This window comes from Balaenoptera borealis, assembly GCF_965194805.1.
Source record: "Balaenoptera borealis genome assembly, chromosome: 15".
NCBI lineage: Eukaryota > Metazoa > Chordata > Mammalia > Artiodactyla > Balaenopteridae > Balaenoptera > Balaenoptera borealis.
Genome location: NC_138871.1, coordinates 46,247,608 through 46,273,815, shown reverse-complemented (window position 1 = coordinate 46,273,815; position 26,208 = coordinate 46,247,608). Strand labels below are relative to the sequence as shown.

The following is a 26,208-nucleotide window of genomic DNA, read 5'->3' as shown; positions in this document are numbered from 1 at the left end:
CTACTTTTAGTAGTTTTCATTTATTTTTGCAGAAATATTTCACGCATTTATAAGCTTTTACATATAAATCCTTCAGTATGTATATTAAGAAATTGGTAAAATGGTTTCAATAGTGAAATTTGCTTTATAATTTTATATGCTAGGTAATCATAGGCACAAAACTTTCTACAATAAAGCAACATTGAGTTATTTCCGTTCTGTATTATCCCTTAATTTAGGTTATACTTTTATATAATAATATGTCATTTATCAACTACCGTTAATATTTTTATCTTCATGGTATACTTTTAAAACTTTTTATTATAGAAGGTTTCAAACACACCTGAAAGTAGAATAATACAATGAAGCCCCAAGTATCCAACTAGTATGCACATTTTAAGTCTTTTAATAAACAATGCCACGTTTTTCTCTATAAAGTTTTTTACTGATTTATGCTCCTATCTACATATGAGATTTATATTATCTTCATTTTTGTACTGTTGAATTTTATAGCTGCTGCATCCAATGTTATAGGTATATGTTTTTAAGTAAGAGTAACTCGGTGGCAAGGATGGAAAGTGATAGGAAAAATAAGGCATAGTAACTTTTGTTGCAATAGGACAATAGCTTTAATCTAGCACAGTAATGCCAGTCAACTTAGTGTCACTTCCTGGTTCAGTGTGTTTGGAAGAATGATGAGAACAGATGCAGGATCTGTGGGGAAAAGTGCTAGGACTGATTAACAATGTCTACTACAGAGAAAGCGGGGAGGACTGTTGGCATTCGAGTCATATAGTTTGCTGATTCTGCTTTAGCTTATAAGCATAGTAGCATGCTTTTGTAGTATTCTTTTGCTTAGTAGCCATAAAAACCAATTTGGCTTATTAAAAGGTGATGAGACATTTCTGTGTACCTATAGATTCCCCAATGCCTCCTGTCATATTGACAGGTTTTCTTAAAAATAAGTTGCTCTTTTTTTTTTTTTTGGCTGCGTTGGGTCCTTGTTGCTGCACGTGGGCTTTCTCTAATTGTGGGGAGCAGGGGCTACTCTTCGTTGTGGTGTGCGGGTCTCTCATTGCAGTGCCTTCTCTTGTTGTGGAGCAGGGGCTCTAGGCACATGGGCTTCAGTAGTTGTGACATGTGGGCTCAGTAGTTGTGGCTCACGGGCTCTAGAGTACAGGCTCAGTAGTTGTGGCGCACGGGCTTAGTTGCTCCGCAGCATGTGGGATCTTCCTGGACCAGGGATCGAACCCGTGTCCCCTGCATTGGCAGGCGGATTCTCAACCACTGCACCACCAGGGAAGTGCCATACTTTGCTCTTTTGAAATGAACTCAGTGATGTTGGAACATATGTAAAGAGGATGCTGCTGCAGCATGATTAGGGGAGCAAGTGCAGGGGTTGTATTGTTAGAAGCAGGAAAAGATGACATTTGTCCAGTCCCACAGCTTTACCTGGCTCCAAGCAGAAGCATGGATTTGTTGAAGTCTGTGGTGTGGTTTGTGGTCATGGAACAGAGAAGCTAACTGACCCAGAGTGAATCAAACCCCAAATCTTATCATTTTAAATTCCATGTTCTCATTTACTGAGCTAACCAGCCACAACAAGAGTAAACTAAAAACCAACATAAAGTATATCAAGTATTTGAGAACTGCTTTTTCATAAACCAATGGATTGGTAAATCTGGAAGGCATCTTGGAGATCATTTAGACCAGGCTTTGGCAAACTACATCCCAAGGGCCAAATACAGCCCACTGCCTGTTTTTGTAATTAGAGTTGTATTGTAATACAGCCAGGTCCATCTGTTTACGTATTGCCTGTGGCTGCTTTTGCACTACAACAGCAGAGCTGAATAGTTGTGACAGACTATACTGACCACAAAGCCTGAAATATTTATTATCTGGCCCTTTATAGAAAAAAATTGCCAACCTCTTATTTAAACCAAACTTTTCATTTTAGAGACGTGGAGATTGGGAATCAAGTAGGTAACTTGAGAAAACAGCTGGCAGAATTCCCCAAATCCCCAATGTCAGGATCCAGAGCTATCATCTCTTAAGATTTTGGTAAGATAGAGAGCATTTTTACATCTTCTGGAAGCCCTACTCTACCTTCTTAGGCAGGGTGTCACTCCCTTCTCCACTGCCTTTCAGGCTTACGCAATGAAGACAATGAAAACGCCCTCCTCTACTCATACAATACCTCACACATTCCTTAATCATTGCATTTATCATGCTGAATTGTAATCATTTGCTTTTCCCACTAAATTCTGAGTTCATTGGAGGCAGGGACCATGCCATATTTGTCTTCTTAACCCAGATTACAGAATAGATATCTAATAACTATGTGCTCAGTGGTTTGCATTTGCCACTTCATCTTCTTCTGTGGCTATTTTAAGGTAAACTTCAACTATTGTGAAGATAAAATGCAAACATTGTGATTTATAATTTTCTATTCCTGACCAACACCCCCCACTGAGATCCATCAGTAGGAGATGTCCAGAGCCAAATACTATGGATAGAAGGCAGAAGTCTCAAATATTTTCATTGTATTTGCTAAGTAATGGCCTCAGAGCCAGTCTTGACCTATATTCCTGGCAAACGGACAAGAGCCTGATGTAAATCAAGGGCAATGAGGATGCAAAAGAGATGAAAGATGTTTAGAATCAATGGGACATTATGGTTGATGGACTGTGCATGGATGTTGAGCGTCAGAGACTCTCTAAATATCAAATTTCAGAATGCAGGAGGAAGAGCACATTGGATGAGGGAGGTGTGAGTGGGAAGGGGGTATAGGGTGTGGGTGGAGGTAGATACAGTACAATCAAGTGGGGAGATTCAGTGGACAGTGGATTATATGAATCTGGAACTTTCATGCTAAGTCTAGGTTTAGATGAAATCATTCAAAGAGTAGATAGAGATTAAGAGAGGAGGGGATTAGGAGCAGAAACCCAGAGATCACCAAAGTAAGGACTGAACACAGTAAGAGGAACTCCCACTGAGAAGGAACCCCTGGAGACGTAGGAGGAAGACAAAAGGTGGTGTCCTAGAAGCCTAGGTGGAGAGGAGAAATGCCAAGTAAAAATATTTTGAGGGAAAAAAATATATGATGCTTTGGATTTAGTGATTTGGAGGTGTCTGATAACCTTTTGTTTATCCGATCAATCCTTTCACATACTGGCAACTGGAAATATTTTGGAAGTAAAGGAAAACTTTTCTTATATGTCAGTCACTAAAAGTATAAAGCTGGTAGGAAAGATGATTTGCTTTTACACAAATTTGTTCAACAACTACCTTTTCCAGAATATGTGTATCAAATGAGGATTTATACTTCCATTATCTCAGGCTTTTAATGAGTTCTAATAAAAACCCATTTGTGCTGTTCAGATTATACTCCTCTCCAAATGGACGACTTGTCATCATCTGATATTTTATGCTGATTTGAGTACTTTTATATGATGGGCCTAAAGTAAAACAAAAACCTTCTCAATACATAAAATCATGTACAAATGGGAGACGTCTTGAGCTAGAATATCTAAAATCTTTTTTAAAAGGTTAAAAAGCAATGCTTATTTAGTGTATGGTAACAGTCAATAAGTATTTGTTGAATGAATGTGTAAATAAATAAATGGTATATTCTCCTATAATTTTTCAACTATATATTGTGGTGATTTTAAAACAAGTCCACAAATTCTTTGACACTCCTCTCACTAAAAGTGGGGTCTAATTCCCATCCCCCTGAATAGGGACCAGTTTTAGTGACTGGCTTTTAACAGATAGAATGCAGTGGACCTGACCCTGAGAGTCTTCCAAGACTAGGTTAGAATATACAGCATGCATGGCAGGGGTGAGTTCTCCCCGCTAAGCTCTGTCCACATTGTAGACTTGTAAGCAGGGTAAATATTGTTTAAGTCTCTAGGTTTGAGGGTAGCAACCACAGTAATGGGAACATTCCCTAATTGGAGCATCAGCTATATGTTGCCATGAGATTATTATTGCTTGATCACCATGGAGAACATTATGATCCTTTAGCACATTCCCATTCTGGCTAATTCTCTCTGTGGCGAGGGGGCATTCTTGCAGTCACCTACTACTCCAGTAGCCACTGGGTAGAACAGCCTTCACTTCCTTTACCTTTCCTAAATCTAGGGGAAAATATCAGAAATGTTGCCTTCTAAACTTGAAACAAGTAAAATCACCTCTTTCAAAGCAAACTGCTTTAAGATGGGGTTTGTATACATGATATAATAAGTGATAGGTTTTTCCTTGTCTCTGCCCTAAAAACAAGGACGTACTGGAATATGTTTCAGTATAATCAGAGAGTATCCTCAGGACAGGAACAAAGTAACTGTAAAGAAAACCACAGCCTCATTAACCTGTGTGAGGCAGTGATGTGGTAAGTGAAAAATGGTGGGTGGTGTAGAGTTTTTTAAAGGTGATAGATACAACCATTTCAGTGTTTTCTAGGGAAGAAGGTTTTATCATTATATATTTTCTAGGCCAAAATATGCCTAAACTGGAGAAAGAACAATCTATTGTAATTCTGTCTCATTAGCGTGCTTCCCCAATTGGAAAATTCTTGTATAGATGGATGATATATTTGACAAATAGAGAACCCAATATAAATGAATACATGGTATTGTATTTTTATAAATTGATCTCCTATGAATTTGGTTAGTATGCATTTGTTCCCCTGAACTTGATCATTTCAGAGAAAGCTTTTAATATCAATTTCCTAGACCACTGGCATCTCCACCAATGTAATGATGCCTCAGGATTCTATAGGAAGCTGCTAGCTAGTTTCTTTCTTTCTTTGATGTAAGTTTAGCTACAGCAGGAAATGGTGTGTGATTAGAAGAGGCTCCCAAACATAAGTCCTCATCTGGATGACTGCCAGATCAAATAGTACTTTCTAGACCCAGTGTCAGGGAGTCTGGTTTCTTCCACAGCAGGACCCATCTTCTGGCTTTAGCTTCATAGTTATAACTTCTGAGACCTCAGACTTTTAATTCTATTCAAATGTAAACATACCACTCTGGTGAGTTTAGATTTACATGCCTAGTTTGAACGGCCTCATCTGCAAGTCATTTGGAAAACTAAATATGACAGCCGTTTACTATATAAGTAGCTTTCAATTCAAAAGAGGGAGATGTAATTAATTAAACTGCATTCTGATTCTAGTACTACACATTCTTTAATCATTTTATTAATCGCTTCAGAGAAATCAAGCAATTTTAAAATGCAATATTAAAATTATGTAGAATTTTACCTTAGAAGAGGGGGAATCATTACATCGGTCAACTTCTTCCATTAAATCCTTTTCTTTCTTCTCCCTTTTAGCCTCTAATCCTTCCCTCTTTCACTTTGTTACCTCCTACTAGATAGGTAACTTGGATATACAGATGATGTTCTTTTATTTGTCTAAGATTAATCCAGCTGTTAATAAATTAGATTTTTTTATGAAAAATACAACAGTTTTAAGTCATCCTACAAGCATATACTATTTAAATTTGTTATCAGGGTGACACCGCTTATGAGCTGAAATGGCCTTCTTACCTCCTATCATGAACCTCCCTATGAACTGAGTCACATGCTTACATTTAAAGATAAAACACCCTCCTAGGGGAAAACGAGAATGTAAAAATAATTTTTTTTTTAAACCCTGGGAAGTTCAAAAAGATAAGCCATTTCCCTGAGACATCTCCACAAAGAAGAGTTTCACTATTTTGATTTCCTGTTAGATATTTAAAGGTATTCTGAAAGCCCCCATCTTCAGCGTTAACATCTAAGTGCAGTAAGCTCTGTCACAGACGGTCCCTTTAAAACGCAGCCCAACAGTCTTCCATTAACATTTAATTTTTCTGATTTTCCACCTATCAAATCTCCTGCTTGATCAGTGGTACTTGGGTCATTAGCTGCCTCTCCATTCTACCTTCGAACTATTCTTTTGATTCAATTCCGCACAAATTATTTCAATGTGACTGTCAGGGAGACGCTTTGTGAGTTCGTCTTTAAAGTCAGTGCAGGCACCTCTCGGCTGGCGGGCCTGGGAGAGCGGAGGCCCCCGCTCCTCCAGCAGCCGCAGCAAAGCGCTGCCCGCGGCGCTCCATCAGCACCACGCTCGCTGGAGGCTGCAGCCGGGTGGGTGCCCGCAGCGCCCACCCCGCGCTCAGCGGAGCATCCAGCCCTAAGCTGCCCTTGCCTGGGGGTGGCGGCTGAGAGTTCTCTGTCCGGTTGTTCAAGGCCCGGGTCAGGACGGCGGCCACGGAGATACATGTTTTTGTGACCTCAGAACGATGCGTGTCTCGCTGTAATGGAAAAGGTATCTAGCAAAGTCGGTTGTAAAACAAAACTCTATAAATAAATCTCCATATCCCTGTCCAATAATTTCCTTTATAAAAATCAAGGAAACAGCATCAAGGAGAAAAAGAAAAAAGCAAAACACAATCCTCACAGCTTTATATGTTTAAACCTCACTTTGTTCCCAACATGACCTGAAGTGATTTGTAAGGCTATGTAAAACCGTAACAAGAGAGCGTACATTTACAAGTGGAAAAGGATAAAAAACAAGGGTGGAGACATAAAATAGAGCCAGGAACTAGGCTTTAAAAAATGTCTGAAATAATGGCCTCTGCTCTGGGCGGGTCACAATTTGGCTCTAAACTATCTAGTAGCCCTTTGTCAGCTAATGGCATCACCCCAACAATTCAATTTGCTTATGAGCATTTTGGGGGAGGTGGAGAGAGAGGTCAGGGTGAGGGGTGAAAATACAGGCGAGTCTGGCCAACTCCCTTCTCATTTGGCTCCATGTAGGAGTAGATTTTAACATATCGGGAACAGAAAACATCCTAGACCTGTGTCCTTAAAGCAATCCTCCTCGACTATTGTTCTTCTGAGGCAAGGCGCTTGTAAATACTGTAAGGCATTGAATTGAGAGCAGAGGCAGGCTTGGCATGCCAAAAACAGAACCTTAAAGTTGTGTAAAGCTGCTTTGTCTCTCCTCTCCTCCACAGTCAGACAGCTCAAGAGATTGATCTGTTCTTGCTGTCTTCATTTCTCCACTTCCCCCTCACTCCTAAAACCATTCTAATCCGGATTCTACCCCCCACCATGTCACTGAATCTGATATTGCAAAGGTCTCCAAAGTATTCTTCAGTTCATCTTTTATTTGGGTCTCAGGAGCATTTGGAAGTTGACGTCTCTCTCCTTCTTAAAACTATTCTTTGTACTTAGTTTTTCTAATGTTGCAGGAAGGGGAATCCCTTTCAGGGTCCAAGAGTGGGCCCTGGTCTAAGACTGGGAAATGAATTGCCTGAGGAGACACACGTGCTGACAAAGCAAGAGACTTTATTGGCAAGGGGCACCTGGGCAGAGAGCAGCAGCATAAGGGAACCCAGGAGAACTGCTCTGCCACGTGGCTCACAGTCTCAGGTTTTATGGTAATGGGGTTAGTTTCCCAGTTGTCTCTGGCCAATCATCTTGCTTGACCCATAATTGGTCTGACTCAGGGTCCTTCCTGGTGGCGTGCGCATCTCTCAGACAAGATGGGTTCCAGCGAGAAGGATTCTGGGTGGTTGGTAGGATATATTATTGGCTGGCGTCTCCTCCCTCCTTTTGGCTCCTCCCAGATTCTCCCAGTTAGTTTTTGGTGACAGCACCACATTCCTTATCAGGACCTCCTGTTGTGAGACAACTCATGCAAGTGGTTATCATTGTGCCTGGCCAAGGCGGACCGTTTCTGTCAACAGTTCCCTAACACTAACACCACGCTTCGTGGTTATTTCCCTCTTCTCTGGTCATTCCTTCTACCCCTCCTCCATCTGCTTCTCTTTTCCACCTGACCCTTCAATGTTGGTGTTCCTTGGGATTCTGTTCTAGTGCTGAAAAGAACTCCAGATCTGAGAGAGTTCACGAAAGTATTGCTGTCATACAGACCAGCAAAAATAATATTTCTCATCTTTTGTATCCCATAGTGTAGAGTTTCACGAAGTTCTTGTTAACCGAATAGCAGTAGACATGGTAGACATGGTATGTTGCCTTGCTCAACCTCTGTTCCAAATGCCTTCTGGTGCCTTTCCTTTACTGCAGACTCTGGAGAGCTAGGAGCTATGTTTCTCAGACTCAGAGCTATGTTTCTCAGCTAGAGTTTCAAATGTGATTTTGGTTTCATCAATCAGAAGTCCTCGTGTGAAATTTGAATTTGGAACTGAATTGGGTGGGGAGAGAAGCAGTGGGATCTGAGTCATCCATTTAGCAGGTGAGGATCTAGCAAACATTACGAGGCTCTGGAGCCAACAATTCTGGTAGGGCCTTCATGACTCCTGGACTGCAGTTGGGGTAGTGTGTTCATAAATGCAGCAATTTTGGTGGCAGCCTCCTGACTTCTAGCAGCTCCCTTAATGGGCCTATCAGAAAAAAAAAAATTGTCCAAGGTTTGGAAATGGAGATTAGGGGCTGTCTTTCAGGGAAGGTGCTGGGTATTGTCTAGTGGAGCTTTATGGAATTTTCAGATGCTATACAAATGTGCACTTGATTGATTTTCTGTTGACCAGGTTATTTTACAACTCTGTAAGGTAGAAAGTTACTTGTAACAAACTACAGAAATGCAAACACTTCTTGTCCATAGCAAAGCAAATTAGTTTTTCTCTGATAGATATACAATCAGCTTTTGCCCTGAAAAAAAGATAATCCCAAACATTACTTTTTCATTGCCCTAGGAGTACACTAATGTAGGAACCACTAGCCACATGTGGCTGTTGAGCACTTTAACGTGGCACGTTTGAATTGAGATGTGTCGTAAGTGTAAGATACACACAGATTTCAAAGACTTGATATAAAAGTGTGTAAAATAGCATGTTCATTTTATTTATTGTTTATATAGATTATATCTTAATATTTTGGATATATTGGACTAAATAAAATATATTGTTAAAATTAATTTACCTATTTATTTTTACTTTTAATGTGGGTCCTAGAAAATTTTTAATTATACATGAGGCTCACATTACAAGGCTGTTGGACAGTGCTGCCTTGTAGAATTTTAACCAGTTTTGCATCTATTAGCAAGTTGAGTTCAGCATTCCTGATTGTATGCATGAATATATACGTGTGTGTGCCTAAATTCTCCTTTGAACCAGACGTAACATCTTCCAGGTTCCCTCATTAATTAATGTGTTGAATAGAAATCTTTGACACATGTCATATTGTATTTGCATGAGAATCACAGTTTTAACATTTTATACTTTAGCAGCCAGTTCTACAGAGTTGCTCCAACAGGGCCATCCAAATCTGTTCTTCCAGCCCTTCCAGTGATTTTGTAAGGACCTACTTCGCTATATTAAATTCCATTGTAAAATAGCTAAGGTGGTTTTCATTACCTGCTACTGCACCCTGTCTGATGCAATAGCTAAAAATGATTGAGTGCTTACTATTCTCCAGATATTGTGTAAAATGCTTTACAGAGATTCTCTCGTTTAATCTTCATAACAACTCTCTGGGGTAGGCTATATACTCTCCTTTTTTACAGATGAGGCACTGAGAGTTTAAGAAAGTTGCCCAAGATGACCAGTTAGGAAGTGGTAACTGGATTCACATCCAAGCAGAATGACCCGAAAGTCCACTCCATTACCACTGTGCTGCCAGCATTTATTTTCTTTCTACAAAATGAAACAGAAGAGCGTATCTGTCACTTTGTTGACCTGGAAACGGTGGTGTGGCAGAGAACCTAGAGGTTTCAATCATGCCTTCACTTCTTCTGCCTTCTCTGCACCCAGGCCCTTGATTCAGATTGGCTGGTTCTCAGAATCTTAGACATAGCTCATGCCTGGGTAGTTCTTCCAGAATCTCCCCCAGATGAGGAGGTTGAGTGACATGCTATTTCCCACTGCAGCTGAGAAGCAGCTCCACCAAGAACAAGCGGTTTTACTAGTGGAATTGCATTGAAGTGTGTGACTTGGAGGCTCACAGCGCTTGCTAAGCAGGCTCTCCATCATCTTTGGCAAAGGTAGAGAACAATTATGCTATAATAACTGCTTTTAAGGGCCTGCTGGGTGTCAGACATCGCATTAGGCAATTTATATACATTCTCTTTAATCCTTTCAATAACTCAGTGAAGTGAGTATTATTATCCTATTTTAAAGATGAGGAATCTGGTCTCAGCTTAATTATGGATATCCTAGGATTCCCTTTATAATCACTGAACTCTTCACTAATCATGGGCTACATATCTAACAGAAACTTTAGACATTATATCAAAATACATTCAAAATGCTTGTATTGATAATAAAGAAGTATATGATATTATTTGTCCACATGTAACTAAATAAGGAAACTTGCTAAAGAAAGGAGAACAGCAAAAATATTATATGCCATCCTTTCATTATTAATGCTAATTTGAAAGCTTGAAATGAGCAGACAACTCAATATTTTCCAACATGCATCACGTTAGCTTTTAATTCATTAGCTGTCTTTTCCTACTGTCTGCTTTCTTGCTGTGGTCTGCATTTTATACTGGTGCTACAAAGCTATGTGAAAGGATTATGCTGCCCCACTTTAGTCCCAGGAAATAGAACTACTATGAATTATTAATAGTATTGGCTTTCTAATGCTTTAATTTCACCTCTTTGTTTCGGAGAAGGATATTAGTTAAATGGGATTTTTTTTTTTTTTTTTACCACTCCAGGAGCTTACTACATTTTGTAGGAAATGCTGACTTGATTTATAGAAAAGATGGCCTTGTGTTGATTTCCACCTCTACCTGTGATGGATCCTCCAACCATTCCATTCCTCTGTATCCTTGGTCAGTGATAGGTTAATAGGGAAGTTTTCAAACTGTGCTCTTCAGAGCCCTTGGGATTCCCCAGTAGTTCTCGAGGTGCAGCTGGCAGAGAGAAAGGCCTGGGGGGAAGATTCTGCACCCCCAGGCCCCAACCATTCCCTTGTTCAGAGAAGCACTTCACTCCTGCTACAAGCAGTAAGCTTTTGTACAAGATTATGTTGGAAGAAAGGTTTCTTTTCTTTAAAAAGGAGCTTAAAAATCCTGAATTAATACAGCAAATACAATAAATAGTAGGTGTCTGTACATCTTTGGGATACTAAGAAAAATGTCTAAGGATTTTTATTGGATAATCACAACATGTATGAGCATATACAACCAATTGTGTGCTGAATTTGACCAAGGCGGCGGCATATCAGGTGACTGGGTTTGCAGGATGGACTTGGCCCTCTCGTGGTGTTGAGATAGTCACCCTGAACTGAGTGAAGTTGGTTACTATGTTTATTTATGTAGTGAGTAAACTCACAATCACAAGAAATGCAGTAAAATCTGGGGGCTGGCAAAAATATTGACACATGGACAGATTCCCATGAACCACAGGCTTATATTCAGCTTATTAGGTCGATCCATAGGCTTCTCACTTTCTTTAAGAGACTGAATATTGTCATTATTTGGGTTATTTCATAGGGGACTTCCATCAGCAAAATATTTACTTATTTTCTGTAATAAGAGCAACCATTTCTTTACCTTTCAAAGAGTGGGGGAAAAAAAAACAGGAGGGTTTTGTTTTGTGTGAGGTAAAAATCAAAGAGTTAACAGGTGGTGCTCAGGGTTCCTTTCTGTGTGTGGACTGTGTAGACCCTAGAAATGCCCCTTCCTCTCATGCATGGAAGCTATAGACCTGAGGAGGGCAGGCAGATGACAAAGACTCCATTCATTCAGTAAATATGTATTGAGTGCCCATTATCACTGGGCATCATGCTAGACGTTGGGGATACAATAGTAAGACTCTGACCCTGCCTTCTTAGAATTTGCATTCTAATGTGGAGGAGGCACGTAGTGAATACATAAACAATCATATAAACATAGCAATTATAGAATGTGGCAATTCCCATGATATACACAATAGCATGGGAGTGGGGCCCTTTTTAGATAGGGGCAGTCAAAGTAAGGTCTCTGAGAGGGCAAAAACCTCAGTGCATTTTAGAAGGCCACAGCTGGCCTCTTTGCTGGCTGCCAAGGCCATAAATGTGTGGCACTTACTGTACTTGACAGCTAAATGAGTGCCATCTGCACCCACGAATTAGAGACAATGCTGTGGAAACCCTGAGGGGACCAATAGTTGGTGATTCTCTGAACAGGAACAGAAAAACACAGCACAATTAATTTATTAAATGAAGAGATTTTTTCCTTGGTCACTTAACATTTATCAGCACTGTGTTTTATTCATTTCTTTTTAATGCAAAGATGGCCTGAAGAATACTTAAAAGTAATATGTGCAAGATCATTGTCCTTTGCCATTCCATAAAAAATTGTTCTCACAACTGTGTACAGTTCTCATCAACCACATAAGAAATGTATCCATAATGGAATTCCTGTTTCTGTCATTTCTTTATAATTGTTAACGGCAACATGATTTTGGTAAGAGAATTAAACTTTACAAAAATTAGTTTTATTTTCAAAATTTCTACATAAGGCATTTATATTAGAGTGAAGGGAGAACATGGTTGTCAAGTAACATGACTTCTGTCAATAGAATTTTCCAGTTTACATTCTCATTCTTTCATTTTTATTCATTGAACCTTCTTATTGTTTTTTAAAGCCTACCAGCGGATCGTGTTGCTTAAATAAAAATACCTGAAAGATATATACACACAAAGCAGACTCAGATTTACAGCAGAAATAATGGACTTGAGTCTTGTTTGAGAAAATATAATTCACCCATCCATCCAACCATCCATTCAATATTTACTGAGTCTATGAAACTGATAGGTAAAATATACTGGAGTTAAGAGCGTGTATTAGTGTATTATGATCGTGTTGGGCGCACACAGTTCATGATTCAGTCTTTCTCTGCATAGTTACTGTAGCAATTCTCTGAAAGGCATGTAAGTAGCCAACAGGTGGCTAGAGAGGCTAAAATAAAGAGCAATTTGAAATTATCCACTGTGTTAAAAATTGACTAACAGAATGAATTCTGGAAAAATACATGGGGTGGTTTACCTAGGCAACCACAAAGAAAAGAAAAGAGAAACTATTATATCACCAAGGAAGTTCAGTAAGCCATCTGATTACAATATGAGAAATCACTAGTTTCTCTATATACCAGTTTAAAAACATGATGATTAAAAAGCATCTTGTTCAAAACAGCAAGAAAAATAGAACATATCCAAGTATAAACTTACCAAGAAATATACAGGACCTGAATTTAAGCAAACAAAATTTTAATGAGGAACATAAAGACTTGAACAAAAGTAGACAGAATTGTTACTTTTTTTAATACAGGTTTCTTGAAGTTTAATAATTTTTCGAAGTAATTCAAGAAGATCAGTCAAGAGAATGTATTTCTTTTTTCACAAAAGACATAGTTTGGTTTAATTCACTGTAATTGGTTTCTAAGTGGGTTTTTAAAAATAATTTACATAGATTTCTTTTTTGTCTTGCTTTATGAGAAATACTGATCAGCATATTGCTTCTTTGAAAAGAGGAGTCAAATCACCCAATTCTTTGTGAGAAATAAATAAAAATTAATTATTGACTTCACTTTATTCATAATCAATACTCTTCATAAATAGTTTTTATTCATAAATATTCATGAAAAAGTAAAAGCAATATTGAATAATTTAAATACATATAACTTTAAAATTATTTTTAAATTTTTATTTTATATTGGAGTAGAGTTGATTAACAATGTTGTGTTAGTTTCAGGTATACAGCAACGTGATTCAGTTTTACATCTACATGTATCTATTCTTTTTCAAATTTTTTTCCCATTTAGGTTATTACAGAAGACTGAGCAGAGTTCCCTATGCTATACAGTAGGTCCTTGTTGGTCATCTATTTTAAATATAGCAGTGTGTATATGTCAATCCCAACCTCCCAGTTTATCCCTCCTCCCCCCTCCAGCCACCTTTTCCCTTTGGTAACCATAAGTTTGTTTTCTAAGTCTGTGAGTCTATTTCTGTTTTGTAAGTAAGTTCATTTGTATCATTTTTTTTTAGATTCCACATATAAGTGATATCATATGATATTTATCTTTCTCTGTCTCACTTACTTCACTTAATATGATAATCTCCAGGTCCAACCATGTTACTGCAAATGCATTATTTCATTCTTTTAATGGCTGAGTAATATTCCATTGTATATATGTACCACATCTTCTTTATCCATTCATCTGTTGATGGACATTTAGGTTGCTTCCATGTCTTGGCTATCATAGACAGAGCTGCAATGAACATTGGAGTGCATGTATCCTTTCAAACCATGTTTCTCTTTGGATATATGCCCAGTAGGGGGATTGCTGGATCATATGGTACCTCTATCTCTAGTTTTTTAAGGAACGTCCATACTGTTCTCCATAGTGGATGTACCAATTTACATTCCTACCAACAGTGAACCTCACTTTTCCCCACACCTTCTCCAGCACTTATTGTTTGTAGACTTTTTGATGATGTCCATTCTCACCAATGTGAGGTGATATCTCATTATAGTTTTGATTTTCATTTCTCTAATAATTAGCAATGTTGAGCATCTTTTCATGTGCCTCTTGTTCATCTGTATGTCTTCTTTGGAGAAATGTCTATTCAGATCTTCTGCCTATTTTTTGATTGGGTTGTGGTTTTTTTTGATATTGAGCTGCATGAGCTGTTTGCAGATTTTGGAGATTAATCTCTTGTCAGTCGCTTCATTTTCAAATATTTTCTCACATTGCGTGGGTTGTCTTTTCATTTTGTTTATGGTTTCCTTTGCTGTGCAAAAGCTTTTGAGTTTCATTAGGTCCCATGTGTTTATTTTTGTTTTTATTTCCATTACTATAGGAGATGTATCAAAAAAGATATTGCTGTGATTTATGTCAAAGAGTGCTTTTCCTATGTTTTCCTCTAAGAGTTTTATAGTATCAGTTCTTACATTTAGGTCTTTAATCCATTTTGAGTTTATTTTTGTGTATGGTGTTAAAGAATGTTCTAATTTCATTTTCTTACATGTCCAGTTTTCCCAGCACCACTTATTGAAGAGACTGTCTTTCCTCCATTGTACAATCTTGCCTCCTTTATTGTACATTAATTGACCATAGGTGTGTGGGTTTATTTCTGGGCTTTCTATCCTGTTCCATTGATCTACATTTCTGTTTTTGTGCCAGTACCATACTGTCTTGATGGCTGTAGCTTTGTATTATACTCTGAAGTCAGGGAGCCTGATTCCTCTGGCTCAATTTTTCTTTCTCAAGATTGCTTTGGCTAGTCGGGGTCTTTTGTGTCTCCATACAAATTAAGATTTTTTTGTTCTAGTTCTGTGAAAAATACCATTGGTAATTTGATAGGGTTTGCACTGAATCTTTAGATTGCCTTGGGTAGTAAAGTCATTTTGACAATATTGATTCTTCCAATCCAAGAAATGGTATAGCTTTCCATCTGTTTGTTTCATCTTTGATTTCTTTCATTAGTGTCTTATAATTTTTGGAGAACAGGACTTTTGTCTCCTTAGGTAGTTTATTCCTAGGTATTTTATTCTTTTTGAGGTCATGGTAAATGGGATTGTTTCTTTAATTTCTCTTTCTGATCTTTCATTGTTAGTGTATAGGAATGCAACAGATTTCTGTGCATTAATTTTGTATCCTGCAACTTTACCAAATTCATTGATGAGCTCTAGTAGTTTTCTGGTAGCATCTTTAGGATTTTCTATGTATAGTATCATGTTGTCTGCAAACAGTGACAGGTTTACATCTTTTCCAATTTGGATTCCTTTTATTTCTTTTTCTTCTCTGATTGCCATGGCTAGGACTTCCAAATCTATGTTGAATAAAAGTGGTGAAAGTGGACATCCTTGTGTTGTTCCTGATCTTAGAGGAAATGCTTTCAGCGTTTCACCATTGAGAATGATGTTAGCTGTGGGTTTGTCATATATGGCCTTTATTATGTTGAGGTAGGTTCCCTCTATGCCCACTTTCTGGAGAGTTTTTATCATAAATGGGTGTTGAATTTTGTCAAAAGCTTTTTCTGCATCTATTGAGATGATCATATGGTTTTTCTTCTTCAATTTGTTGATGTGGTGTATCACACTGATTTGCAGATATTGAAAAATCCTTGCATCCCTGGGATAAATCCCACTTGATCATGGTGTATGATCCTTTTAATGTATTGTTACATTCAGTTCGCTAGTACTTTGTTGATGATTTTTTGCATCTATGTTCATCAGTGGTATTGGCCTGTAATTTTTTTTTCTGGTATCTTTGTCTGGTTTTGGTATCAGGGTGATGATGGCCTCAGAATGAGTGGGAGTGTTCCTTCCTCTGCAATTTTTTGGAATAGTTTCAGAAGGATAGGCGTTAACTTTTCTCTGAATGTTTGATAGAATTCACCTGTGAAGCCAACTAGTCCTGGACTTTTGTTTGTTGGGAGTTTTAAAATCATGGTTTCAATTCAGTACTTGTGATTGGTCTGTTCATATTTTCTATTTCTTCCTGGTTCAGTCTCGGCAGGTTGTACCTTTCTAAGAATTTGTCCATTTCTTCTACATTGTCCATTTTATTGGCATAGAGTTGCTTGTAGTAGTTTCTTATGACCCTTTGTATTTCTGTGGTGTCCACTGTAACTTCTACTTTTTCTTTTCTAATTTTATTGATTTGAGTAGTCTCCCTCTTTTTCTTGATGAGTCTGGCTAATGGTTTATCAATTTTGTTTATCTTCTCAAAGAACCAGCTTTTAGTTTCATTGATCTTTTCTATTTTTTTCTTTGTTTCTATTTCATTTATTTCTGCTCTGATCTTTATGATTCCTTTCCTTTTACTAACTTTGGGTTTTGTTTGTTCTTCTTTCTCTAGTTGCTTTAGATGTAAGGTTAGATTGAGGAAAGAACCTCATTTTAAATGTCTATGTATGCACTCCAGTATCTAGAATATACCTTGCATACAGTGCTACTTAAATACTTATTGAATTGAATTAATGGGTACTATTGGATTATGTGGTTCTTTTACACATTAAGGGGGAGTGGGAAAAAATATATATCTCATTCCAATCACATCCTCACTAATTAGATATAAATTTGTGTAAAAATTTGTGACTAGTTATTTTTTGGCTAGGAGAACTCTTATGTCTGCCATCTCCAGACCTGAGCCACCCCTATCAAGGGCAAGGGCAGCACATGAAGAGTGAGGTCTTAGGGCTTGCCAAGTGACAGATGACCAGAATACTTCTAGGTGAGTAGACAGGTCAGGCAAGACAGTTCCTAGCAACATGGATGGTATGTGTGGAGCCATGGCACAGAGTGGCCCTCCCCAACACACACACACACACACACACACACACACACACAGTGTAAACAGAGCTGACTCACCTAACAGAATGACCATTCTCCTACCAGTGGTGTAAATTCCTCCTTGGCCATGGGTCTAGCCAGTGAAGAAGTTCTTGGTGGTGTTGAAGATGAACTACAGGTAGATAGTAAAGCTCTCAACTAGTTAAATACACAGAGCTCAGGTGGATTAGTCATTGCAGCTTTGATGTCCATTAGTCCAAGTCCTGGACTCACTGGTTCCAGTTCCTCTCTTATTCTCTCTGGAGCCAATTCAAATATGGCTTTCACTCCACCAAAACTGTTCTTGTCAAGGTCATCAGTGACCCCTGTGTTGCTAAACACAATGGTCAATTCTCAGTCCTCACCTTACTTGACCTGCCAGCAGTGTTGCGCCAGTTGATCTCTCCCTGTTCCCAGAGGGCTTCATTTGACTCTCAGGACACAATGCTCTCCCAGTTTTTCTCCTACCTCACTGGATGCTTTCTTTTCCTTTGCTGGTGCTTCTTCTACTTCCTGAGCTCTTAACATTAGGATGCCCTACAGTGCAGTCTGTGGACCTCTCCTTTTCTATCTACATTCATTTTCTTGGTGATCCCATCCATTCTTATGGCTTTCAATGCTGTCTATCTACATACAAATTCCAAATTTCATCTCTCCAGCCAGATTCATAGATCCAGCTGCCTACTCAGCATCTCATTTAGATGTTTAACAGACGTCTCAAATTTAACATTCCATAACTGAACTTCTGATCTTTCCCCCAAATCTGCTCTTCTCTCAGTCTCTCCATTTCAGTAAATGACAATTCCATCCTGTAGTTTTTCAAACCAATTGTAGTTTTTCAAACCAATAACCCCGGTGTCATCCTTCAGTCTCCTCTTTTTCTCACACCCACCTCCAATCTGTCAGCAAATCTATTGACGATACCTTCACAGTATATCCAGAATCTGATCACTGTCACCACCACCACTGCTCCTACCCTGGGCAAGTTACTTAACTCTTCTGTGTCTCTTTCCTCATCAGTAACTTAGGAGGACTAATGGACTATAGCTTACAGGGTTAATGTGTGGATTAAAGGAAATAGTATATGTAAAGAATTTAGCACGGTGCTGAGCAAACAGGTAGTGCTTCATAAATGTTAGCTTTTATTACTATTGGCCTTTCTTTTCTAGAACGTTTCAAGGAGATTTGACTGGTAATATTGAAGCCATCAGCCCTTTTCATAATAACTGAACTTCATTCTTCAACACATGCAATTTTGATTTTTAAGATTTCAACTAAATGAGTTGAAGAAAAGAAAATGTTGCTGTGCTGATGGCTTAGCTTATGAAAAAGAACAAAAGTAAAAGTTCACCTTACCCAGAAAAATTGTCACAAATAAGAATCAAAAAGGGGGTTAAAACAAACTACTATTTGTAAAATAAATAAGATACAAGGATGTAATGTACAGCACAGGGAACATAGCCAATATTTTATAATAACTTTAAGTGGAGTGTAATCTATAAAAATATTGAATCGCTATGTTGTACACCTGAAACTAATACAATATTGTAAATCTACTATACAACAATAATAGAGTTAAATAACACAAGGGCAGTTTTAAATCATTGTCATTCTTCTCCAGCCTGATTAAGAGTAATTTACAGCTAGTCAGACAACTTTAGCTTAGAAAATATTCTTAATTCAAGGTTATGTGAGATTGTTACATATGATACTGCACAGCTGTATACAGCACTAGCTTCACAACCTCAAAGACTTTTGGGAATATGAGGAAACTTGTAGACTGTTTCTACAACTGGGATAACAGCCATCATTTGTATAAAACTGCCTCCTATTATTATTAACCTGTAGTCCCACTTAATCTGTCACCCCAACTAATTATTAGTAGGTAGAAAGATTCTGGAAAATCCTTAACAATATCTGAGGTGTTAGCAATATTACAGTAATCTTGGAATTTATATGAAGTATCTCAGGTAAGTACCAAATGTATAAATTATCACTTATTAGGGATATCATGTATAAATTAGACACATGATATCACTAATAAGAAAAAACACTATATAAGCAGAAAAAGTTTCAGAACATTTACTCTGTCTCTTTAATGCACTTTGCTAATATATGTGGTAAGAAATGGTTTTTGAATAGATAAGAAAAATATTCATCTAATTTTAATGTTTAAATAAAGAATAAATGTGATTTTTCCATATTCTTTCATTCTTTCTCTCTCTCTCTCTCTCTCATTCTGCACATACATATATATAATCTACCATGTGCTGGGTAAGGAGAAAAACCCATGGTGCATTGTTTTTCTTCTTTATAAAAATATTTTTATCCTTTTGCATACAAGAGCTAGGTAGTAATGGCATCGGATGTTTTAAGAGGAGGGAAATAACCCCAATATAAAATCATCTGGAGTTGACTGTGCTTAATTTGTCATTAGCTTTTCTTTGTCCACATTTAATTATATGTTAAACTCTGTGGTATTCTGATATAAAATTTTTACGTTGTACAAATCATGTATACATTTCACATTATATGCAAAAGTTACTTAGTAAATGTAAACTCCCATTATTACTCATCGTGGGATCATTTTAGCTAGTCCATATATACTTAAATGCTAATTTTTATTTATTTGTTTATTTTTTGTAGGAAGTCCTGGCTGAGCAATGTTGGAAGTCCTAGTTCTCGCATTGATCGCACGAACTTTTCCAATGAAAAAACCATCTCTAAACTTGAATACTCTAATTTTAATATTCGATACTAATAGGAAAGAAATTAAAATTGTAATGCTCATACTGCACAAAAGACACTATGTATTCTTAAGTCTATATACTACAATGATAGTAGCAGAGTAGGGTTAAAAAAAGGAACTTTCTGTTCTGAAAGCTACAACATTATATGTTACTAAAAATGTCTGACACTGAAATAGTTTTACTCAAATATGTTTTTAACAAGCCAAAACTTAGAATTCTAAAATTTAAAATGTCATTACAAAATATTTAATATGAATATTTTACTGTATTTAAACTTGTCTCATGGAATCTTTAATTCTAATATTATGGCATACATGTTATGTGGCTGGACATAAAATAAAGTTAACCATTTAAAAATTATTTTTAGGTATTGTTGTCTGAATTGCATTCTAAAATCTCTGAATAATAATTTGTTGTTAAAGTTGAATAATTTGTTTGTTTAATAACAACAACAAAATAACCAGTAGTTAGATATAAATGTATATGATGATCAGCATAGCCCTAAAATCAATAAAGAGTTTCAAAAACTCTGGTTAAATGAGAACATGATTCAGTACTTTGGTTGGAAGTACTTAATGCTTTCTAGGAACTATATTGTTCTGTATAGTGAACAGATGAGTGAAGAGCCCACACTGGTAGTGTAGTAAGCTGCAAGGTTTATAGCCACAACCACCCACAATGGATGTCCTATGAACCAGAAAAGGAACTGAGAGTCTAAATAAATCATACTATCCCCCAAACTTGGCCTATCATCTGGGGATTTTCACATACAGATGATAATTAAGCAACATAGTATTTTAAGGGGAAGGTTTATTTCTATACTACAGAATTATACTCTGGAAAATGGGAGACCTTTAACTCAAAATACTGGGGAATTTCAAATGTTGTAGGTATATACTTACATATTCCTTCAAAGGTTTACATGGAATTTTATACATAAAGCAAGTGGAAAAGGACTAGTATGATTGAAATGGGGGTCCGTGGAGCCCTGCACACTTGGTCTCAATTTTCCCTCCTGCATCTTGTCCTCAGCAATTGTCCAATAATTTCAAATGCCTTGGGAATACAGGCTAGAAACCACCATTCTGTATCTATGGAGCTAATCTCTATTGCTACACTCCATGGCATAGAGAAAGAATTAAGGCCTCTCTTCTCTACCTGCTGCAAGATTAGAATTAAGGAGATGAAGCATGGGCTGCTTTTGTTCACTTGAATGGTTAATTCGATGATAATATTGATATCAAATGCATATAAGACAATACAATTTTAGGGAATGACATTTTTTTTAAACTTTCCAAATACACTTAAAGGAGTAAAGAACTTTCCTACTTTTTTAATACCATCACCATGTAAAGGAGACTCAACTGTGTTATTCGTTTGGGTTTTCCTCTCCCTGTATTTCCCCACTCCTTATTAAAGGAAGGTCAACAAGTCTTTAGCTCCTTTACCTCAAGGAGGATTTTGGTGCCAGATCCCCTGAAAACAACTTTCCTTCCAAGGTTTCATTTTAAAGGGGGCATTATGCTGTGAGTTGAGGAGAAAGACAAACACTATGTCTTTAGCAGGTAAAAGAGAAGCAGAAGTGGCAAGAGCCAAGGGGACAACGAGATTATCCAAGACTTTGGAAAGGGACCAAAGGCAATGGATTTCCCAAGAGATGGAGACCTGTGCCTTTCTCCCCAACAGCACCTCTGGGGGATGGCCAAATCTGAGAAGGAAACAGCTGTGGTCCACCCAGAGAAGCTAGATCCCAGGCCCAGGGGCTTCCGGTCCTAGCAAGATTCCTATCCCCAAAAGTGCTGCAAATCATCCTGACTACAAGGGACCATGGTGGCTTGGATGGTAGTCATGGTAACTGGTATGGACAAGAGACTAGAGAAGTCTTTCCTGAATGTTCTCTCTACATTAGGCCCTTTACATGATCCTTTTGAGAGAGGGTACAAAGCACCAAGGATGAAAGATTTAACTTCTCACCTCCCAGACAGGATGGGACTTGAAGCAGGCTCAATTTGACTCAGGGAAAATAAATAATTTCTTGCACAGTCAAGTTGAAAATAAAATCTGTATCTCTACACATAGGAAGGCTAAATGATTTTAGAAAAATACGATCTCAGAAGTGACACCAATATGTCACTTTATTACCCTGATTTCCTCTGGTAGTTCCCTTCCCCAATCTCTGTAAGAAAATCACACTTTACTGGCACAATCTTCTAACTGCACAAAGTGAATCACATTAGTCAAGGTTGCTTAATGATTAATAAATAACTAAGTTCTATTACGGGATGAAAAATATTGTAAATAATGATTAAAAATGGGTGTTCACGAATGGATAGAAAGCAAGAGAAAAAAAAGGTAAAGCAATCTCAAAAATGTGTTGAGGCCAGATAGCACATCTTAACAGTAAACTTAATGTGTCATATTTCATATTGAACTTACACAGGGACTTTTAAATTTACATATCATATTTCAGATAATAACAAACCTTGATAGGTTTAATTTTGCCAGAATTAGGTGTTTTACAAAACAAGAAAAAAAAAAAACCCAACTAAGCAACAGATGGGTCTCTACTTCAATGACTGTCAGCCAGGAGTCTCAACACTCCACATACCCACAACCTCCTCAAGAAACAACACAAGAGAATTAGAGGTATATGATTTGTTAAAGCATGTAACTATTTTTCATATTTATAATAAAATGCCTATCTTTTTAAAAAGCTAACTCAAGAAGTAAAGCACTTGGCTGGAGGGAAGATGCCAAAGACAGACTCTTTAGCAGTCTGGGTGCATAGAAGCAACGGGTGTAGTAGAAACAGCAGATTTTTCTATTAGGAAGGCTGTGGGCTTCTAAGCTTGAGAAGAAGCAATTCAACTTTCATGTGAGACTGGGAATCTCTAGGTACAGGGGAATTCCCTGCAGCCTGAAGAGGGCTTGTGCTTCAAAAGTAGGTGCTTATGTTAACAAAGAGCACAGAAGCACTGAAGGGGGAACTAAGAGGTGGAGGAGGGTGGATATGGCCACAACACCCACTAGTTTGACTTTTCTGGAAGTTGGTCACCATTTTCACAATGAAGTATATTCAATTTTGTCTATCGAAGGAATCTTTCAGAAGCACCTGTCTCTAAACTCATAAAGACAACAGAAAAAGCAATCCAATTCCAAAATTAAGCTTGTATTTGGAAATATATAGTCCACAAATATTTTTCATATAGTACTTCTCCCCGGCTTCCATTAATACAGATATCAAAGAATATTCGCTACTTGTTAAAAGGACAAGATTTTCATGTCTGGAACTAATTTTGGGAACTGAATATAGGCAGTGTGGTATGGTAGAGGATATTCTGCTCTAGGAATCAGAACACCTGCATTCTGGGCCCAGCCCACCCATTAATTAGCTGTGTGCCTAGGTGCCCTCAATGGCAAAGTCAAGAATTGGGACTTCTCCCAGGATTCCAGTAAGACAGAGACCTCCCAGGAGGTGGTACCAGGAGAACTACAGAAAGGCAATGAGGAAGCTGGGCAGCCAAGAGTCCCAATCAGAGCCATCCTACTCTCATCTCTTTCCTATATTAGGATTCTCCATAAGATGTATTTTGAGAAGAATCCTGCCTCAAACAAAAAACTGAAAAGAAACAAAAACAACAAAGACACTGAATTTAGCATCTGGGGTCTTTTCTAAATTTTTATAAATGCTAAACTCAAATGCATTGCCCATTCTCTTGATTACTTTTGTCAAGCCAGTGTGGTAGGTATACTTTACCTGTAGCCATTTCCATTTTTGTGACAACTGAGCATTGAAAATAAATTTTTCTTTTTCATAGCGGCCTCCATAAAGGTCCATGATAACTAAAATATTTCTGAAAGTGATCTTCTGTTGTCTTTTGTTTCTATTTTGATGTTACCAAAATTTTAAATATATGCAAGAGAAAATACAAATATATAATTAGTGGCTTAATTAAAAAGTGTTTTATAAGCATATCTTGAAGATTTTAACTTAACATTTAGAATTATGTGTAAAAGGTAATTTTCCTCTTCTTAACAGGTTCAAGTGGTTTTGAATAAAACCAAAGTCTGATAAAAATTTAAAATTTTAGAATTAAAAAGTCTAGTTACTATGTGATCTCATTAGCAGATTTTTCTATAGAAACTGGGTTCTTCCCTCTTCTAGAGAGCAAGATTTATGCTTTCTCCTCCACTGAAAGGACAGTATACATTCTTGGTTGGATGTCTAAGATACTTCTTTCATCCTTAAACTACATTTTTCTTTCATTAGTTTTATTTTCCATGTTGCCACAGTGAACTCTGCAAGAATCAGTGAATACAAGTTTCCAATGTGGTATCTTTTTTTTTTCTTCTAGTTTTTTACAAATACTAGAAGACACATAGAGAAAGAGAAGATGCAGGAAATTCATTGTATTGGAAATGTGGTGTCTGTTTCAAAACAGTTCTAAAGATCAAAGATGACAGTCAGTCATTTGATCATTTGCAAGTATTAAAGCAGAATTTCCACTGAATTCAGTGCGTATTAATCTGGATTAAGAACATGCCTGCAATATTTAACCATGAAATTGGCATAAAGTGGGTAGATGGTATGTACCATTATTTCTAAGATGCAGTATCTACAACAATGAGAAAAAGATGAGACAGAAATCCTTCTCCTCAGGTATTATTTTCCAGGGTAGTAAAAGAAGAATCAACCCTTCTCTCCCTTCTCTGATCCCAACTACTATTCTTTCTCCACTGATTGGGATAATAAAACTAAATCATAGCACACAGGGGAGAGAAGGAACAGGTAGTAGCCAATTGGGTAGTCCCTTTACTTAAAGCATGGAAGCCAAGGCAAGGCAGCTCTGTAAGTGTTCCTTTTATAATTATTCATACTTTATACGTTATTTTATATATCCTATAGCTATGATGTATTTCATAATTTTTTTAAAAATTTAAGGTTCCTGAAAATCTCATAACAAAACAACAGCAAAATACTAGATTAGGGCAGATCAACCATTCTAAGGTTTTAGACCTGAGAGGGATAAACTGTCTGTTGGCAAATGCCAGTGTATAACCAAACTCTCCTCATTAAAAGATGAATAAATGGGAAAAAAAAATCAATCTTGAAATTCAAAAGAGCACTACAGCCAAGGTAAATGGAATAATACCATTTAGAATCAGAGGAAGTACCTATCTGTAAAAGTTATTTATTATAGGAAAAAATAAAATTTCAGGAAACATCTGCATATGTCCTCAATAGCGTATAATGAAGGTTGATCTTTGAAAGAAGAGCAGGGAGCCACTGGGGCGAATACGTTCAGATTAAAATAAAATATATGGATTAAGGAAAATTAGTTGAAATATAAAATTCCATTCTGGAATTAGTAACTGGCAAATTTCAACAGTGATACAGAGCTGTGATTGTCAAACCCAGCTGATTATCAGAATTACCTCGGGAGCATTTTAAATAGACTTATTACTAGGCTCCACCCCATACCTAATGAATCAGGATCTTCCAAGGGTTTTGTCCCTGAATCTGCAAGTTTAAAAATGTCCCCAGGTGATTTTGACAGTCTGGCAGTTTTAGGAAACACTGGTGTAGAGAATAATCTAAAAAGTTCATCAGGAAAAAGAGGTGAAAATGTGAAAAAGAAAATTATTAATTTAGAAGAAAGAGAGCACTTATCTAACCCATCAATAAATCAATGATAGAAATTCATCGGGAAAAAGCAGAATAATTGAAAGAGAAGGAAAAATCAGTTATGATAGAAGAAAACTTTCTTAACGTATATAACTATAATCTATACAGTATAAAGTTATACAGTTAGGAACAACTTAGGTTTTAAGCAAAAGTTACTGAAAATAGGCCCATACATAAAGCATGGCTAAAAAATTAATGATTAAGATAAACAAAAAACCTCTAGCATTCACTTTAACAAGGATCTAATTGCTGCCCAGTAACTATTGTGTTTCTCTAACCCATTCACTCTCCCACCCTCCTAGACAACCATTTCATACCTACTCCTCACTCAGCCTTGGCTGTGATTTCTATTTCCAGCAGAAGAGAACTTCCCCAAGCTTCTACCACTGCATTTACCTACCTACCCACATTTGTGCCCAAGTACTTCCTCTACCTTCCTGCCTGTTACCATAGGTGAATTGTCCGGACACCTGGATGCCATACCCACAAGGATGCTGTTCCTGCCATCCTCA

At 37.4% G+C, this 26,208-nt stretch overlaps 1 protein-coding gene across 1 annotated transcript in view; it reads left to right on the top strand.

The window, feature by feature from the left end:
• The window catches only part of ACYP2 (acylphosphatase 2), a 172,820-nt gene extending 152,450 nt beyond the window's left edge, over window positions 1-20,370 (top strand). Inside the window, exon 4 of the mRNA XM_082358369.1 lies at window positions 19,907-20,370. Within this exon, the coding sequence (XP_082214495.1) occupies window positions 19,907-20,021 (115 nt within the window). The 3' untranslated portion in view covers window positions 20,022-20,370. The remainder of the gene's footprint in view (window positions 1-19,906) is intronic.
• Window positions 20,371-26,208: the final 5,838 nt, after the last annotated feature.